The following is a 16,902-nucleotide window of genomic DNA, read 5'->3' on the forward strand; positions in this document are numbered from 1 at the left end:
ACACTCTCTCAAACATACACATTTTGAGGAAAACCTTGCTAGCCACCCGTTTCCATTAAAACAGAAACGGGCCTTTCTTACTAATAATTAAGTGATATACGATGTGTTCATGATGTGTATATCAGTTGGCTTGTCATTGAGATAGGGTTGTATGAGGGGGTTTGGTATGATTGGGGGTCTTGGGGCTGAGTGGGGTTTTTGTGTGTGTTAGAATTGGTTAGTATTCGGGTGGTTGGGGTGTTTGTGTGGAGGTGGGGATGCGTGGGGAGGGACGGCTTGGGTGCTGTTTTGGGTGTGGTGGGGTTCTTTCTCCTGTTTTTCCTAGTTAGGGGACTTTATCTGTCCTTGTCTAATGGTGGGTGATGTGTGTGGGGTTGCTCTGGAGGGTGGTGAGGGGGTGGGTTAAGCAGTCTTCATCGGGGTCTAGTGCCTTATTGTTACCTTTGTTTCATGATGATATGGGTTGATACTATCTCGCTTAGCTATTATTCCGTACTCTTGTTTGTGTGGTGTTGTGCGGAAATGGGGGGGAGGGGGGTTTCTCTCTCCCTCTCCTTCCAACTTTTTCGAGGCTACTTGGTTTTCAAGTTGTATCACGGTTATTAAGCTTCAGTGTTGAACTCTAAATGAGTGTGGATCTAAAGTTGTTGACATATAATATCAAGGGTCTGAACTCTCCTCAAAAGTGTCAAAAGTTCTTTAAGGAAATGCTGTTCCATAAACCTCAAGTTGCATTTCTACAGGAGACTCATTTAAAGAGGAAACATGAAAAATGTTTGTTTCATCATCATTACCCATATGTCTATTGCGCTTCTGCTGCTGACGCGTCGAGGAAGCGGGGGGTTGCAATCTTGCTTCATTCTTTGCAGGTTCAGGTGTTGAAAACTAAGAGTGACCCTGCATGTATTATTGAATAATTTAGCTTTTACCTTGGTCACTGTTTATGCGCCCAACGATTCTCAGGGGAAAGTTTTTGTCAGGCTTGGCAGGGTGGTTCAATCTGATCCCTATGGTAAACTGGTGTTAGGAGGCGACTTTAATGCATCTTTTGATCCAGCATTGGATAGGTCTGGTGCAGTGTTGGGAATTGATGTTAAAAATTCTAAAGCGTTGTTTGGTCTGGCTCAATCTTTAGCCATATGCGATGCGTGGCGTCTACATCATCCAAAGGACAGGGATTATTCTTTCTATTCCCATGCTCATGACTCATACTCCCATACTGACCATTTGTTATTTGAAATCTTGTTGATTCAGGGGGGGTTGTCTCTTAGGTATTGGTTCCATTACCATTTCGGACCACGCTCCGACCTGGGTTCAGCTTTCATCCTTTTGTGAGGAAGATAAGGACAGTAGGTGGACTTTGAACACCTCTTTGCTGAAGGAGGATAAGATCTTAGCTAACTATAGAACATTCTTGAGGGAATATCTTGACACTAATTTGAATTCGGGTCCCTCTCTGGAGATTGTTTGGGATGCTTTAAAGGCTGTAACAAGGGGGTTCTTTTTAAAACAGGTTAGTGCTCGGGTCAGGCGAAAGGAAGTTGCTGACTGCATCTCACAATTGTCCCACTTGGAGGATCTCTATAAGTCCTCTCATTCGATCTCTACTCTAAGGCAGATCCAAGCTCTTCTGTTAAAATTAGACAATATTTACTCAGACCAATTGCAATTTATCCAGGGTCAACAACAACAATTTCAGTATTTTCATCATAATAAGCTGGGGCATTTATTGGCCCTTAAGTTGAGGCAGCAAAGATTTGATAGTACTATTCTTCGCATTGGAGATGGTAAGAATAAAGTGCTGACTAGGTCTTCTTCGATTGGTCAGCGTTTCCAATCTTTTTACCAGTCCTTATACTCGGCTGATTCTATGATTCACCAAGTTGCTATTGAGGCTTTATCATCCCAAGACCTTCCTTCCTTGACAGATGAGCAGCGGTGCTTGTTGGATAGTCTCGTCCAAGTAGATGAGGTTGTCAAAGTCATTAAGGACCTGCCCATCAGGAAGGCCCCGGGTCTGGATGGCTTATCGAATTATTTTTGTAGAACTTTTAGGGGGGAGCTTGCCCCTCTGTTGGTAGTGATTCTTAATGGGGCTCGGGATGGGGAGGAGTTGCCTCCCTCTATGACGGAAGCTTGGATAGCAGTGATTCCGAAGCCAGGCAAGGATAAGGTGGACTGTGCCTCCTATCGCCTTATTTCCATTCTTAATTCTGATGTTAAAATTATAGCTAAGGTCCTAGCAACTCGACTAGGGAAAGTCCTTCCTGATCAAGTAGGGTTCGTTCCCAAAAGACAAGCTAAAGATAACTTTCGCCGTATGGTTAACTTGCTGCATGTGCCTAACAAGTTAAAACCCCCCTTGTGTCTTTTAGGATTAGATGCCGAAAAGGCATGTGACTGGGTTCATTGGCCTTTCATGATTAATGTTATGGAGCGATTGGGATTTGGGTTGGGCTTTAAGGGTTGGAACCAAGCTCTTTATAACTCTCCTAGCGCATGTGTGCGAATTAATGGTGGTAGTTTTGCTACTTTTCCTTTGTCTAGGGGGACCCGTCAAGGATGCCCTCTCTTGCCAATGCTATTTTCCTTGGTTATGGAAACCCTGGCTATTGCAATTTGTTCTAATCTTAATGTCTCGGGCATTAAGGTAGGTGGTCAGGAATATAAGTTGGCAATGTTTGCTGATGATATCTTAACCAAACCATTACTCTCCTTACCTAACTTAATAAAACTTTTAGCTGATTATTCTGTTGTTTCGGGGTTCAAGCTCAACATGACTAAATCGGAAGCTATTGCTATTGGTATTTCTGGTCCGATTTTACAATCTATACAACAAGCCTTTTCTTTTCGTTGGGTGACTACACCCAAGTGAAATATTTTCTTGCTGCTGTTGAAATAAAGGCTAAGATTATGCGAGAGAATTCCTTTTTGGAAGATTTGTGTGAGGACTCTAAAGGGATGAGGGGTCTTATCACTTCTTTGTATACTTACCAGTGTAGGCAGGTGCAGCCTCCCGTTGAGCATTGATTGCGTTGGCATCGGGAATTGGGCTTGATATTGGGTGATGATGATTGGAATTTTACGGCGTATGCTTTGTCGAGGATCTCTATTTCTGTTCCTTTTAATGAAAATGCTGTAAAGGTTTTATATAGGTGGTATCTGACTCCAGCGCGCCTTCATCACATGTTTCCAAAGGTATCCCCTTTGTGCTGGAGGGAATGTGGGCAGAAAGGTACCATGGGTCATCTCTGGTGGTCATGTGTTAAGGTTCGGGCTTTCTGGAAAGCTGTTCAACATAGACTCCAGAGCTGGCTCTCTAAGCCTATAAAGTGGTCACCTGAATTTTTCCTAAAAAACTTCCTGGCCTTACTATATCCCAGTCCTTATTGGTTCGCCATGCTATGTCGGCAGCCAGGGTTACTCTGGCCGCTCACTGGAAGTCTCCTCATGTTCCCTCTTTGGTAAAATGGTTAAACAAGTTGTGGTATATTTGTGAAATGGAGAGGCTCTGGGCCATTCGTCGCAAAACACTGTCTAAGTGGGAAGCTATTTGGGAACCCTTCGTGTCACACTGTTCGTGTTGAGAGTCTGTGGTTGAAAGGTGGGGGGGAGAGGGGGTGGGATACAGGGGAACAATTTTTTTCTCTTCTTTCTTTGGGGGGGGGGGAGGTACTTTGTAAACTCTTGTTAAAAAAACATAAACCTAAGGAATATAAGGCAAGCGGTTACCTTAACCTTGAGAGATTATTACACTGTTTATTAGTCTCTAGTGTACTTTGGACTTTGTATTGTTTTACATCTGCGTTGTATTTGCTGATGTTGGTTATTGTGACTTATCTGCCTTTGTTATAGCTCTCAAATTTTAATAAAGACTTCTACAAATTAAAAAAACAAAACATTTGGACATTTAAATCAATTTCCTTTTTTAGTATGATCAGATATTTGGTGAATCCTTGTAAATGTATTTTCTCATCGCAGGTCTTCCAGTTATAATGACTGTGTTCTCGACGAGTGCTAAACAAGAGGAAGATCTCTCCTTCATGGATCTTCCTGAATCAGAGATGTCTGAACAGAGTCATCCTTCTGGAACAAGTAAGTATAAAAATCCTCCTGCACCTCTTTACTGAAGTCAGCTGGGACCATTCAGGAATTCAGTGCTGGTGGGATAAAAGGCTGTCATCTCCTCTTCTCCTCCCACTGTCTATTTCTCTACTTTAGACAGTTTAATCTGTAAAGATGGAGGAGTTTAATCTGTAAAGATGGAGGAGGCACGGATAGAAGTGGGTATCCCAGGGGTGGGATCAGGTCTACAAAACCCTTCAACCTAGAGTGTCTTGGGATTGAGAAATCTATACTGTTGAAAGGGCTGCTGGAGGTGGAGGGCTGTACTGTTGTGGAGGAACATGATTGACTGACATGGTGCAGTTTGACTTAGTCATGGACATTTTGTATTGCTGATTAATGCAAATCACAGTACATAATGCAGTTTACCGTAATGATGTCATTCCCAGTTCCAAAATGGCGGTCACAACTTCCTGGGGCAGCCTCCTCATGGCATTCCCAATTCCAAAATTGAGGCCGCAGCCTCACATCAGTCTCGACTGCCATTTTGTTGTGTTTTTTTTGTAACTTTAAATTTATGAATTTTCAAGCAAAATAACTGACAGCATCTATTAACAGAAAATATGCATTTTGTTACATAATGAACTGCCACTCCAGTAATTAAAAACTAAAAATAGACCCTTTCCATCCCTTATCTCCCCCCTTCCCCCTTCCACTCCTTTCCCCAAAACTCACAGAATGTCCTTCCAACTGGAGAAGTCTTCCCTACATTTCTTGATAAGATTTCGATTTATTATGTTTTAAGGCAGTCAGTCTATATCATTTGCATATAATACACAGTGTCTTTTTAACCATCTGTGTAGTTTGCATGTCCCGTGTATGCCAACGTGAAGCATTCAGCAGTTATGCTGCTGTAAAAGCCAACAGCATTAATTTATTCATAGCTCCCGTTATCCCTTCCAGTCTCCCACTTAGTAGGGCATTTTCCATAGTACACAGTATGAATCTCGAGTAACTGTTGCTCATATGCAAATACCTCCTTCCGTAATTTCTGGACCTTACGACAGTTGTTCCCAAACCTGGTCCTGTAGGCACCCCAGCCCGTCAGGTTTTCAGAATACCCATAATGAATATTCATGAGAGAGATTTGCATGTACTGCCTCCACTGCATGCAAATGTATCTCATGAATATTCATTGTGGATATACTGAAAACGTGACTGGCTGGTGTGCCTCCCAGACCAGGTTTAGGAATCAGTGCCTTAGGACATTCCCACCCGATGGACAGGGTGTGGCCGGAGGGGAACTATACTCAACATAAACCATTCTCTTTCCTCATAATGACCTGTAATGTCATCTCACCAGTACCTTAAGACCGTTCTCAATAATATGAGGTGCCTATGACAATTTATGAGATTGCAATGAGATATTTAAATCCCTCTCTCATACCCCCATGTAGGTAGCCGTCCATTTATGTAAGGTGTTGGGGAGCCCATAAACATAAGATATATATATATATATATATAACCCCTACCAACTTGTCCTCCCACTAAAGTTTCAAAAGCCAACTTAAAACCGCCACCCCCTGGTACTAGTTGTTCTACCTGAATGAAATGTTTATCTTGAAGGTAAGTGAATACATCTCTAGCTTCCAGTTGGTAGCAATCTTGTAACATTCCAAAATGTAGAATTTGGGCATCTTCTATAAATTGACCAAAAAGAGAAGACCATGTCTTTCCCGTCTTTGAAACAAGCTACTGCCATGCCCAGGTACAAAGTTATCTGTACGTCCCAGAGGTTGAAAATAAGCCCATGTCATATCCTCCAATAAATGGGGACGTGTCTTGATCCTTAGGCCCATAGTGATCCTCATAAATGGGTTTTGGACCTCTTGAATGTCTTTGAGCATGCTAGCTGCCCAGGAGAGAAATTCCAACTGAAAAGTACTATACCCTTGTTTTGCTAGGACCCATTGTTTGGATGGGGTACCTGCCACTCTTGGTAATATTTTTCTAGCTTGGGTATTCCCATTTCTCCGAGGACAAGCAGGCTGCTTGTTCTCACGACTGGGTGACGTCCGCGGCAGCCCCCACCAACCGGAAAGAAGCTTCGCGGGACGGTCGGCACGCAGGGCACGCCCACCGCGCATGCGCGGCCGTCTTCCCGCCCGTGCGCGACCGCTCCCGCCAGTTCCTTTTTTTCCGCGCCTGGAGAGAGTCGTGCCTTGCCGCTCTCTCTGTTCAGCCGCCGGATTGTTCGATCGCGTGTACGCTGATCGTGCTTTTTTCTACTTTTTACTAACGGTTTTCGTTACCGCCCGGTTTCTTTTTACTAAAAAAAAAAAAAAAAAAAAAAAAAAAAAAGAAACCCTGCGCGTGTGGGGCACGCGCTCCCTTTTTTCCCTCGCTTCCAGCGGGGCCGCCGCATTGCGGCCTAGTGGCCGCACGGTCGTTTTGCTTTTTCGTGGTGTGATTTCAGCCACCATTGACGACTTTGACTTCGCCGACGCGATTTTTCCGTCGATGTCCTCGAAGGTCCCGAGTGGATTTAAAAAGTGTGGTCGCTGCGGCCGGCCGATCTCGCAGACCGACACCCACGCTTGGTGCCTCCAGTGCCTCGGGCCGGAGCACAATCTCAAGTCGTGTGCTTTGTGTCTCGGTCTCCGGAAACGGACTCAGGTTGCGAGGCAAGTTCTACGGGACCGTCTTTTTGGAACTTGCGCCGGCCCCTCGACGTCGACCTCGAAGGCATCGGTATCGACGCCCGGTCCTTCGGTACCGGTATCGATGCCCGTGACATCGGCACCGATGGCAGCGACCCCAGGAGAACAGGTCCCGTCGGCCCGCCGGTCCTCCGGTGAGAGTGGGGGTGAGAGGCCGCGTGGGCAGTCGGCCCCGGTCACTCCCTCAGCTCGTGGGCCACGGGACCGAACCCTGTCTGACCCGGTACCTCGAGACCGAGGGGGATCGACCTCCTCCTCCTCCATGCCCTCCGGCGCCGGTGACGGGCATCGGAAAAAAGACAAGAAGCGTCGTCACCGGTCGCCCTCGGTGCAGCCCGATGTCGGAGAGGAGGCGACGCCGAAGCGTCACCGTCGAGAGGAGCGGTCTCCGTCGGTTGTGGAGGTACCGACGCGTCGGGGTTCCGGCACCTCGGTGCCGTCTCCTGGCTCCCAGCAGCTTCTGGCACCGACACCCCTACCGGCCCCACCGCCTTTCCCGGCAGCGGGCCTGGACGAGTGCCTCAGAGCCATCCTTCCGGGGATCCTGGAAGGGCTGATGCGCCAGGCTGTGCCGGCGCCGGGGGTGCTTGCGCCCTCGGCGCCGATGACTGTGGCGCCGGCGAGCTCTAGCCCGGCGCCGGGGCCGTCGACACCGCCGCCGCTTGCGGTGCCGGTCTCGACCGCCACGCAGGTGGAGTCCCCGTCGACGTCGATGGAGGGAGCTCCGTCCCCGCCGGCGCGGGAGTCCACCGCTCGACGACACCGAGACCCTGGTGCCTCGACGTCGAGCCGGGGCCCGGTTCAGGACTCAGCTACATGAGCTTATGTCCGACACCGAGGATGAGGACTCGTGGGGGGAAGAGGAGGACCCTAGATATTTCTCCTCAGAGGAGTCTACGGGCCTTCCCTCGGACCCCACGCCTTCACCGGAGAGGAAACTCTCACCTCCCGAGAGTCTCTCTTTTGCCTCCTTTGTGCGGGATATGTCTATCAGCATTCCCTTCCCCGTGGTCTCTGTGGAAGAGCCGAGGGCCGAGATGCTCGAGGTCCTCGACTATCCATCACCACCTAGAGAGTCCTCCACGGTGCCGCTGCACAATGTCCTAAAGGAGACGCTGCTTCAGAACTGGGTGCGACCATTAACTAACCCCACCATTCCCAAGAAAGCAGAGTCCCAGTACAGGATCCACTCTGACCCAGAGCTAATGCGGCCACAATTGCCCCATGACTCGGCGGTCGTGGATTCTGCTCTCAAGAGGGCACGGAGTTCGAGGGATACCGCCTCGGCGCCCCCGGGGCGGGAGTCTCGCACTCTGGACTCGTTTGGGAGGAAGGCCTACCAATCCTCCATGCTCGTGACCCGCATCCAATCATACCTGCTCTATATGAGCATTCACATGCGGACCTATGTGCAACAACTGGCGGACCTGGTCGAGAAGCTCCCGCCGGAGCAGTCCAGGCCTTATCAGGAGGTGGTCAGGCAGCTGAAGGCGTGCAGAAAGTTCCTGTCCAGGGGTATTTATGACACCTGTGACGTGGCATCTCGTGCTGCGGCCCAAGGTATAGTGATGCGCAGGCTGTCATGGCTGCGCACCTCTGACCTGGACAACCGCACCCAGCAGAGACTGGCCGACGTCCCTTGCCGGGGGGATAACATTTTTGGTGAGAAGGTCGAGCAGATGGTGGACCAACTGCATCAGCGGGAAACCGCTCTCGACAAGCTCTCCCACCGGGCGCCTTCAGCATCCACCTCCACAGGTGGACGTTTTTCCCGGGCCCGGCAGGCTGCACCCTATTCTTTTGCGAAGCGTAGGTACAACCAGCCGGCCCGAAGGCCTCGTCAGGCACAGGGACAGCCCCAGCGCGCTCGTTCTCGTCAACAGCGTGCGCCTAAGCAGCCCCCTGCGCCTCCACAGCAAAAGCCGGGGACGGGCTTTTGACTGGATCCATGGGAACATAGCCGCCCTACAAGTGTCCGTACCGGACGATCTGCCGGTCGGAGGGAGGTTAACATTTTTTCACCAAAGGTGGCCTCTCATAACCTCCGACCAGTGGGTTCTCCAAATAGTGCGGTGCGGATACGCCCTGAATTTGGCCTCCCTGCCTCCAAATTGCCCTCCGGGAGCTCAGTCTTTCAGCTCCCGCCACAAGCAGGTACTTGCAGAGGAACTCTCCGCCCTTCTCAGCGCCAATGCGGTCGAGCCCGTACCACCCGGGCAGGAAGGGCGGGGATTCTATTCCAGGTACTTCCTTGTGGAAAAGAAAACAGGGGGGATGCGTCCCATCCTAGACCTGAGAGGCCTGAACAAATTCCTGGTCAAAGAAAAGTTCAGGATGCTTTCCTTGGGCACCCTTCTGCCAATGATTCAGGAAAACGATTGGCTATGTTCCCTGGATTTAAAGGACGCCTATACTCACATACCGATACTGCCAGCTCACAGACAGTATCTCAGATTCCGCCTGGGCGCACGGCACTTTCAGTATTGTGTGCTGCCCTTTGGGCTCGCCTCTGCCCCACGAGTGTTTACCAAGTGCCTCGTGGTGGTAGCGGCCTACCTACGCAAGCTGGGAGTGCACGTGTTCCCATATCTCGACGATTGGCTGGTCAAGAACACCTCGGAGGCAGGAGCCCTCCGGTCCATGCAGTGCACTATTCAACTTCTGGAGCTGCTGGGGTTTGTGATAAATTACCCAAAGTCCCATCTCCAGCCAACCCAGTCTCTGGAATTCATAGGAGCTCTGCTGAATACCCAGACGGCTCAGGCCTACCTTCCCGAAGCGAGGGCCACCAATCTCCTGGCCCTGGCTTCGCAGACCAGAGCGTCTCAGCGGATCACAGCTCGGCAGATGTTGAGACTTCTGGGTCATATGGCCTCCACAGTTCATGTGACTCCCATGGCTCGTCTTCACATGAGATCTGCTCAATGGACCCTAGCTTCCCAGTGGTTCCAAGCCACCGGGAATCTAGAAGATGTCATCCGCCTCTCCACCAGTTGCCGCACTTCACTGCTCTGGTGGACCATCCGGACCAATTTGACCCTGGGACGTCCATTCCAAATTCCACAGCCCACGAAAGTGCTGACGACGGATGCATCTCGCCTGGGGTGGGGAGCTCATGTCGATGGGCTTCACACCCAGGGTCTGTGGTCCCTCCAGGAAAAGGATCTGCAGATCAACCTCCTGGAGCTCCGAGCGATCTGGAACGCACTGAAGGCTTTCAGAGATCGGCTGTCCTGCCAAATTATCCAAATTCGGACAGACAATCAGGTTGCAATGTATTACGTCAACAAGCAGGGGGGCACCGGATCTCGCCCCCTGTGTCAGGAAGCCGTCGGGCTGTGGCGTTGGGCGTGCCGGTTTGGCATGCTCCTCCAAGCCACGTACCTGGCAGGCGTAAACAACAGTCTGGCCGACAGACTGAGCAGAGTCATGCAACCGCACGAGTGGTCGCTCCATGCCAGAGTGGTACGCAAGATCTTCCGAGAGTGGGGCACTCCCTCGGTGGACCTTTTCGCCTCTCAGACCAATCACAAGCTGCCTCTGTTCTGTTCCAGACTTCAGGCACATGGCAGACTAGCGTCGGATGCCTTTCTCCTCCATTGGGGGACCGGCCTCCTGTATGCTTATCCTCCCATACCTTTGGTGGGGAAGACCTTACTAAAGCTCAAGCAAGACCGCGGCACCATGATTCTGATAGCGCCCTTTTGGCCCCGTCAGATCTGGTTCCCTCTTCTTCTGGAGTTGTCCTCCGAAGAACCGTGGAGATTGGAGTGTTTTCCGACTCTCATCTCGCAGAACGACGGAGCGTTGCTGCACCCCAACCTTCCATCCCTGGCTCTCACGGCCTGGATGTTGAGGGCGTAGACTTCGCTGCGTTGGGCCTGCCTGAGGGTGTCTCCCGGGTCTTGCTTGCCTCTAGGAAGGATTCCACTAAAAAGAGTTACTTTTTCAAGTGGAGGAGGTTTGTCGTGTGGTGTGAGAGCAAGGCCCTAGAACCTCGTTCTTGCCCTGCACAGAACCTGCTTGAATACCTTCTGCACTTATCAGAGTCTGGCCTCAAGACCAACTCAGTAAGGAATCACCTTAGTGCGATTAGTGCTTACCATTATCGTGTGGAAGGTAAAGCCATCTCTGGACAGCCTTTAGTCGTTCGATTCATGAGAGGCTTGCTTTTGTCAAAGCCCCCTATCAAGCCTCCTACTGTGTCATGGGATCTCAACGTCGTCCTCACCCAGCTGATGAAACCTCCTTTTGAGCCACTGAATACCTGCCATCTGAAGTACTTGACCTGGAAGATCATTTTCTTGGTGGCAGTTACTTCCGCTCGTAGGGTCAGTGAGCTTCAAGCCCTAGTAGCTCATGCTCCATATACCAAATTTCATCACAACAGAGTAGTGCTCCGCACCCACCCAAAGTTCCTGCCGAAGGTGGTGTCGGAGTTCCATCTTAACCAGTCAATTGTCTTGCCAACATTCTTCCCCAGGCCGCATACCCGCCCTGCTGAACGTCAGTTGCACACATTGGACTGCAAGAGAGCATTGGCCTTCTACTTGGAGCGGACACAGCCCAACAGACAGTCCGCCCAATTGTTTATTTCTTTCGACCCTAACAGGCTAGGGGTCGCTGTCGGGAAACGCACCATCTCCAATTGGCTAGCAGATTGCATTTCCTTCACTTACGCCCAGGCTGGGCTGGCTCTTGAGGGTCATGTCACGGCTCATAGTGTCAGAGCCATGGCAGCGTCAGTGGCCCACTTGAAGTCAGCCACTATTGAAGAGATTTGCAAGGCTGCGACGTGGTCATCTGTCCACACATTCACATCACATTACTGCCTCCAGCAGGATACCCGACGCGACAGTCGGTTCGGGCAGTCGGTGCTGCAGAATCTGTTTGGGGTGTAAATCCAACTCCACCCTCCAGGACCCGAATTTATTCTGGTCAGGCTGCACTCTCAGTTAGTTGTTCTTCGTAGGTCAATTTCTGTTGTACCCTCGCCGTTGCGAGGTTCAATTGACCTGGGTTATTGTTTTGAGTGAGCCTGAGAGCTAGGGATACCCCAGTCGTGAGAACAAGCAGCCTGCTTGTCCTCGGAGAAAGTGAATGATACATACCTGTAGCAGGTGTTCTCCGAGGACAGCAGGCTGATTGTTCTCACCTACCCTCCCTCCTCCCCTTTGGAGTTGTGTGTTTCATCTTTTGCTAGTCATTCAACTGGCGGGAGCGGTCGCGCACGGGCGGGAAGACGGCCGCGCATGCGCGGTGGGCGTGCCCTGCGTGCCGACCGTCCCGCGAAGCTTCTTTCCGGTTGGTGGGGGCTGCCGCGGACGTCACCCAGTCGTGAGAACAATCAGCCTGCTGTCCTCGGAGAACACCTGCTACAGGTATGTATCATTCACTTCCCCTGAGATTGGAACATAGCCTCCCATGCCACTCTGGATCTCTTCCTTCCCCTCATAAAAGGAGTGGAGGAGTGGCCTAGTGGTTAGGGTGGTGGACTTTGGTCCTGGGGAACTGAGTTTGATTCCCACTTCAGGCACAGGCAGCTCCTTGTGACTCTGGGCAAGTCACTTAACCCTCCATTGCCCCAGGTACAAATAAGTACCTGTACAGTGGGGGAAATAAGTATTTGATCCCTTGCTGATTTTGTAAGTTTGCCCACTGACAAAGACATGAGCAGCCCATAATTGAAGGGTAGGTTATTGGTAACAGTGAGAGATAGCACATCACAAATTAAATCCGGAAAATCACATTGTGGAAAGTATATGAATTTATTTGCATTCTGCAGAGGGAAATAAGTATTTGATCCCCCACCAACCAGTAAGAGATCTGGCCCCTACAGACCAGGTAGATGCTCCAAATCAACTCGTTACCTGCATGACAGACAGCTGTCGGCAATGGTCACCTGTATGAAAGACACCTGTCCACAGACTCAGTGAATCAGTCAGACTCTAACCTCTACAAAATGGCCAAGAGCAAGGAGCTGTCTAAGGATGTCAGGGACAAGATCATACACCTGCACAAGGCTGGAATGGGCTACAAAACCATCAGTAAGACGCTGGGCGAGAAGGAGACAACTGTTGGTGCCATAGTAAGAAAATGGAAGAAGTACAAAATGACTGTCAATCGACAAAGATCTGGGGCTCCACGCAAAATCTCACCTCGTGGGGTATCCTTGATCATGAGGAAGGTTAGAAATCAGCCTACAACTACAAGGGGGGAACTTGTCAATGATCTCAAGGCAGCTGGGACCACTGTCACCACGAAAACCATTGGTAACACATTACGACATAACGGATTGCAATCCTGCAGTGCCCGCAAGGTCCCCCTGCTCCGGAAGGCACATGTGACGGCCCGTCTGAAGTTTGCCAGTGAACACCTGGATGATGCCGAGAGTGATTGGGAGAAGGTGCTATGGTCAGATGAGACAAAAATTGAGCTCTTTGGCATGAACTCAACTCGCCGTGTTTGGAGGAAGAGAAATGCTGCCTATGACCCAAAGAACACCGTCCCCACTGTCAAGCATGGAGATGGAAATGTTATGTTTAGGGGGTGTTTCTCTGCTAAGGGCACAGGACTACTTCACCGCATCAATGGGAGAATGGATGGGGCCATGTACCGTACAATTCTGAGTGATAACCTCCTTCCCTCCGCCAGGGCCTTAAAAATGGGTCGTGGCTGGGTCTTCCAGCACGACAATGACCCAAAACATACAGCCAAGGCAACAAAGGAGTGGCTCAGGAAGAAGCACATTAGGGTCATGGAGTGGCCTAGCCAGTCACCAGACCTTAATCCCATTGAAAACTTATGGAGGGAGCTGAAGCTGCGAGTTGCCAAGCGACAGCCCAGAACTCTTAATGATTTAGAGATGATCTGCAAAGAGGAGTGGACCAAAATTCCTCCTGACATGTGTGCAAACCTCATCATCAACTACAGAAGACGTCTGACCGCTGTGCTTGCCAACAAGGGTTTTGCCACCAAGTATTAGGTCTTGTTTGCCAGAGGGATTAAATACTTATTTCCCTCTGCAGAATGCAAATAAATTCATATACTTTCCACAATGTGATTTTCCGGATTTAATTTGTGATGTGCTATCTCTCACTGTTACCAATAACCTACCCTTCAATTATGGGCTGCTCATGTCTTTGTCAGTGGGCAAACTTACAAAATCAGCAAGGGATCAAATACTTATTTCCCCCACTGTATACAATATGTAAGCTGCATTGAGCCTGCCAGAGTGGGAAAGCGTGGGGTACAAATGTAACAACAAAAAAAATAAAATCTTTTTGTGCCAATGTTGAAATATTATAGGAGGTAGTTCAACAGGGAGAACTTGAAATAAATATAAAAATTTAGGGAGAACCATCATTCTTGCTGTCTCCATCCTTCCTATCCAGGGCAGTATTAATTTTTCCCACCTCTCTAAATCTTGGTTCCAACTGAAGAGTGTCTCCCAGTCTGCCCCTAGTTTGATAGCCAAATGTTTAATAGAGCCAGAAACCCATCGAAAGGGAAAACATTTCCTAAGATTCGTCCCCTGCCCTTTGGAAAGGGATATGTTCAAAATCTCTGTCTTAGTGAGGTTAACTCTGAATCCCAATAAGCTTCCCTATTCTGCTGTTAGCTCCTGTAAAGCCATTTGGGCCTTTTCTTTACCTTGAATCAGTATCAAACAGGGGTGGACTGACCATTTGGGCAGTGCACGAGGGCCCAGAGGCTCCAGGGGGCCAAGAGGCTCTGCCTGGTTGCCCTTGCTCGCCACTGCCGCCACCACACACTACAGCCGTCAGCCGCCCTTGTGGTCTAGTGGCCGCTGCTGTGAACGCTGCAGTGCCGGTAGAGAGCCCCGTGCTTACAACACTGACAGTGAGGCTTGCTGGACACACTGGGGGGGAGGATCCAGCAGAGCCTCGCTGTCAGTATTGCAGCACGCGGCTCTGTACCAGCAAGCAGGTAGCTTTATTTTTTTCTCTTTAGAGCTCAGAAGCGCTGCAATATGGAGCCAGTTTGAAACAGGGTGGTGGGGGTCGGGAAGACGGACCGCAGCAGCCAGAACCCCATGGGACCGACTAAGAAGTTTAGATTGCTTCTCACAGGTCTCCCACTTAGCCATCTCTCTCCTCTTCAATCTGTTCAAAATTCTGCTGCACGACTAATATTCCACCAGGGTCGTTATGCTCATATTAGCCCTCTCCTCAAGTCACTTCACTGGCTTCCTATCCGTTTCCGCATACAGTTCAAACTCCTCTTATTGACCTATAAGTACCAGACTCCGTTCCTTTTATCTTGCTGCACCATATGCCTGGAATAGACTTCCTGAGCCGGTACGTCAAGCTCCATCTCTGACCGTCTTCAAATCTAAGCTAAAAGCCCACCATTTTGATGCTGCTTTTAACTCATAACCCTTGTTCACTTGTTCAGAACCCTTATTTTATCATCCTCACTTTAATATTACCTTATCTCTTGTTTGTCTGTCTTAATTAGATTGTAAGCTCTGTTGAGCAGGGACTGTCTCTTCATGTTCAAGTGTACAGCGCTGCGTACGTCTAGTAGCGCTATAGAAATTATAAGTAGTAGTAGTAATTGAGAACAGGCCAGGGGACAGCATGTTTGGTGGAATGCAGTGGTATATTGTAAGGCTTCCCAGTGCAGATTTAACAGTTAAGAACCCGTCGGGAAACAGGATATCGTCACTGAAATTTGGCAATCTGTATTGTATTGAAGTTAGAACAGAGTAGAAAAATGAGCACACAAAATACAGAGTTTAGAATTCCTGTTTCTACCAACTACAATAATTTTTGAAGCTGTTTTAGTGATATTCAATTTTTATTTCATGATATTTGAATCATGAAAAATAATGGAGTCACTGGTGAAAGAAAGGATTAACTTTCTAGAAGCCAACGGGTTACAGGACCCGAGGCAACATGCCTTTACTAAAGGAAAATCCTGCCAAACAAATCTTATTGACTTCTTTGACTGGGTGACCTAAGAACTGGATGAAGGACGTGTGGTAGATGTAATCTACTTGGACGTCAGCAAAGCCTTTGATACGGTCCCCCACAGAAGACTCGTGAATAAGCTGAAAGGGTTGAACTTAGGACCAAAAGTGGTGAACTGGATAAGAAACTGGTTGATCGACAGGTGGCAGAGGGTGGTGGTAAATGGAATCCGCTTGGAGGAAAGGAAGGTGAGCAGTGGAGTTCCTCAGGAGTCGGTGCTGGGGCCTATTTTGTTTAATATATTTGTGGGAAATATTGCTGAAGGGTTGGAAGGAAAGGTGTTCCTTTTTGCGGATGACACGAAAATAGCCAATAGAGTGGATACCCTGGAGGGAGTAGAAATGATGAGAAGGGATCTCCAAACCTTAGAAGAATGGTCGAGGGTCTGGCAATTAAAAATCTCGGGGGTATACACTCACGGCCAATTTTGCTTGTATTTGTCAATTATTCCTCATAAAAACCACAAACTATTATTAGTCAACCTACAAACTTTAAGTGATGTGATAATAATATGTGATGTTTTTTTCTTTTTTAATACTGTGAATTAGTCCTGCAGGACATGCCCTAGTGCTCTAGGGCATGTCCTGCAGGACTAATTCACAGTATAAACTGTTATAGATTGCCCAGTGTAACATCATGGCACTCCAGCCTCCCTCTCTGTGTGCTGTTGTTTGAAATCAATAATTCTTGTGTCTCAGCTACCATTCCGTCCTGGGAATTAAAATGTGCCTTTGACTGCTGACACTGAACTTTCTAACAAGAACGGGTCTGCATTTTGCAGCCATTTTAAAAGCTAATACATATTGAAATTCGGACCCCTGCAGGATGAACTTGCTCCCATGACCGCGATCACCCTGTCATAAGTACATAAGCACTGCCACGCTGGGAAAAGACCAAAGGTCCATCAAGCCCAGCACTCTGTCTCCGACAGCGGACAATCCAGGCCCAAGAACCTGGCAAAAACCCAAAATTTAATAACGATCAATGGACTTTTCCTTCAGGAATCTGTCCAGACCCCCTTTAAACTCAGCAAGGCCAGCTGCCGTCACTACCTTCTCCGGCAATTAGTTCCAGAGTCTAACCACGCGCTGAGTAAAGAAAAACTTTCTCCGATTTGTTTT

At 49.0% G+C, this 16,902-nt stretch overlaps 1 protein-coding gene across 2 annotated transcripts in view; it reads left to right on the top strand.

The window, feature by feature from the left end:
• The window catches only part of LOC115466832 (gastrula zinc finger protein XlCGF26.1-like), a 230,390-nt gene that overhangs the window by 198,222 nt on the left and 15,266 nt on the right, over window positions 1–16,902 (top strand). Inside the window, exon 10 of one of the 2 annotated variants that reach the window (XM_030198380.1) lies at window positions 3,982–4,084. In XM_030198380.1, coding sequence (XP_030054240.1) covers window positions 3,982–3,996 — 15 coding nt within the window. In that variant the 3' untranslated portion in view covers window positions 3,997–4,084. Of the gene's footprint in view, window positions 1–3,981; window positions 4,096–16,902 lie in introns of those variants that run through there. The other variant, XM_030198379.1, reaches the window with a different exon arrangement.

Source organism: Microcaecilia unicolor, chromosome 3 (genome assembly GCF_901765095.1).
Source record: "Microcaecilia unicolor chromosome 3, aMicUni1.1, whole genome shotgun sequence".
NCBI classification, from domain to species: domain Eukaryota; kingdom Metazoa; phylum Chordata; class Amphibia; order Gymnophiona; family Siphonopidae; genus Microcaecilia; species Microcaecilia unicolor.